We start from the raw sequence: 2,643 nt of genomic DNA on the forward strand, positions 1-2,643 counted from the left end.
GGATGGGTCAGCAGCGCCCAGACAATGCCACACCTGTTGTCTGAGCGGAGCCGAGTCTCGGTAACCTCACACAGGGAGAGCCCCATTTTCAAGTCTGGGGCCACCCCAAAGGCTCTCTTCCTCTGCCTCTCACACCTCTGGCACCACGACCCCACTTCTCCTCCCGACCACGGTGAATTTCCCAAGGCCCCGTGGTTTGGTTTAGGGGTGAAAATGCAGGCTCGAGATCTGAGCTTTAGTTCTGCTTCTGCCACCCGTCGGCCACGTAACCTTACATAAGCCACCACGTCTCTCTGGACCGTAGTCTCCTCAGCTGTTAAACAAAGGGCTCCCATGTTCACCCAAGTCCCCCTTCTGCCTTGAGGTCCTCAAAACCAGAACTGTCTGGCTGAGAAGGAGACAGCCTGCCGCAGCCACGTGGCTGAGCCAGGCAGCAGATTTCAAACCCTGCCTCGGGGAACAAACTGGAAAATGCACAGCCTTTGCCAAGACGTGAACATGGGAGTCTGAGGAACAGATCTGCTTTAGGAAGATAACAGACAGTAGCATGGAAAATGGGTCAGAGCTGGGGAAAGCCAGAGACAGAGGGAAGAGTCAGGACTTATTAGATTCCTGATACGAGCCTGACACAGAGCAAATGACAGACCTTACCCCTACCCTTAAAGAACAGGTAACAAACGAGGACAGATCTCTGTAACCCACTTAATTCCTAGCACAATTCTCTGTATCCTTTGAATTCCCAGATTTTGATTTTAAAGTATCCAAAACAGTCAGTTTGTGCTGCAAAAGAGTTTTGGTTGGCGGGAGGGAGAAAGGAAAGAAGGGGGTGACTTGGGACACTGGAAACAACAGTCACTTAACAGTGGATTGAAGCAGGCTCAGTGTTAGACGCCGCCCATATTTGTCCTATTTACTCCTCACACTATCCCAGTGAAGTGTTCTTAACCACATCACAGAGGGATACAACAAGGCTGAGAGAAGTAAAGTAACTCATCCAAGGTTACACAGTGGGAAAGTCAGACCCGGGACCCAGGTCTCTTGATTCCGAAGCTCTTTGTGAGCCACCTCCCTTACATGAACACATGTAATCATGAATCTGGTGATGCTATGTCCTCAATAACCATGGGTGCCTCATGCCTTTCCACATCCCGTGTTTCTCCCCAGTTCCTGCTGGCCGAACTTGAGATCAGCCCTGACCTGAAGATCTCCATCAAGGACGAGGAGCTGGCCTCCCTGAGGAAGGCCTCGGATTTCCGTGCCGTCTGCAATGACGTGATCCCCAAGAGCATCCCCGACATCCGGCGGCTGAGTGCCAACCTTTCCAGCCGCCTGGGCATCCTCAAGAAAGAGGACTTCGAAAGGACAGCGCTGACCCTAGCCTACACGGCTTACCGCACGGCCTTGTCCCAAGGGTATCAGAAGGACGTCTGGGCCCAGTCCCTCCTCAGCCTATTCCGTGCCTTGAGGCATGACTTGATGCGGTCCTCAGGTCCGAGAGCATCTCCCTGAGGGACTGGCCTGCTCCAGGGCCACGGAGCGGGGACCGGCATACAGTAATCCAGAAATTCCTCATTCTCTACTCCATTTACAGAGACCAGCCACAGAACACACACTGCCAACTCAGAGCTGCAGAGACCAAATAAGGAATCCTGCTGCTCTTTGCCCCTTGTAACTTCTTGATAAGCGAAAGATTGTGATTTATACCATAATGTGACCTGAGATGGAAAAAAAGGGCTGCGATGGTAATTCAAGATGCCTCCAGAGGGTGAATGGTTGGCCTGGCGAATTGCAGCAGCATAACATATGCTTTAACACTGACTGCCCATGACACAAACACCCAGGAGTGAGGAAAGAGACAGGAGAGACATCATAAAAGTTTGGACATGACGGGAAGGTGGTGGGGGGGGACAAATTTCTTTGGTCCTAAGAGATGAGGGTGCTGGATTGAATGAACGTCTTTCCAAAGTTCTGTAATAAGATAAAAAGAAACTAGTATGTGTGTGTGTGTGTGTGTGTGTGCGCGCGAGTGCGCGCCAAGTCGCTTTAGTCTTGTCCGACTCTGTGATCCCATGGACTGTCACTTTCCAGGCTTCTATGTCCATGGGATTCTCCAGGCAAGAATGCTGGAGTGGGTTGCCATGCCCTCCTTCAGAGGATCTTCCCGACCCAGGGATCGAACCCGCCTTTCCTGTGTCTCCTGCATTGGCAGGCGGGCTTTTTACTGCTAGCACCACCTGGGAAGCTCTAAAGAAACTAGAGCCATAGCCAAATAAATATATTGTTAACCAAGGGCCTACTTCTCAACTTTTTCAAAAGCCCCCAAGAAGAATCAGTCAGAAAATCAGTTATGACTTATATACCAAGCTTCTTCTTTCCTGAAGGCTGGTCTAATTTAGCAGAGAAATATGGAGGAGGCCCACAGAAATGCTACTGTAATGCCTTGCCTTTTGAACAGAGAAGCCAAGCTAATGCAGAGAGGGTCATCCTGACAAGAGAGGTGGCACCCATGCCCTGGTCTGTCTATTCTAATGCTACAATTATTGAGCAGCCTCAGAGAATTAAGTGCACCAAATAAAAGTGATTTTCAGATGACAAAATGTTAGCCCTTCAAATGCCAAATCTTTCATTTCAGAATTATTCACT

At 50.0% G+C, this 2,643-nt stretch overlaps 1 protein-coding gene across 1 annotated transcript in view; it reads left to right on the plus strand.

Moving 5' to 3' along the window:
* The window catches only part of FAM180A (family with sequence similarity 180, member A), a 13,894-nt gene extending 11,851 nt beyond the window's left edge, over positions 1-2,043 (plus strand). The window contains exon 3 of the mRNA XM_010831624.1: positions 1,165-2,043. Within this exon, the coding sequence (XP_010829926.1) occupies positions 1,165-1,509 (345 nt within the window). The 3' untranslated portion in view covers positions 1,510-2,043. The remainder of the gene's footprint in view (positions 1-1,164) is intronic.
* Positions 2,044-2,643: the final 600 nt, after the last annotated feature.

Source organism: Bison bison, unplaced genomic scaffold (assembly GCF_000754665.1).
Source record: "Bison bison bison isolate TAMUID 2011002044 unplaced genomic scaffold, Bison_UMD1.0 scf7180017864530, whole genome shotgun sequence".
NCBI lineage: Eukaryota > Metazoa > Chordata > Mammalia > Artiodactyla > Bovidae > Bison > Bison bison.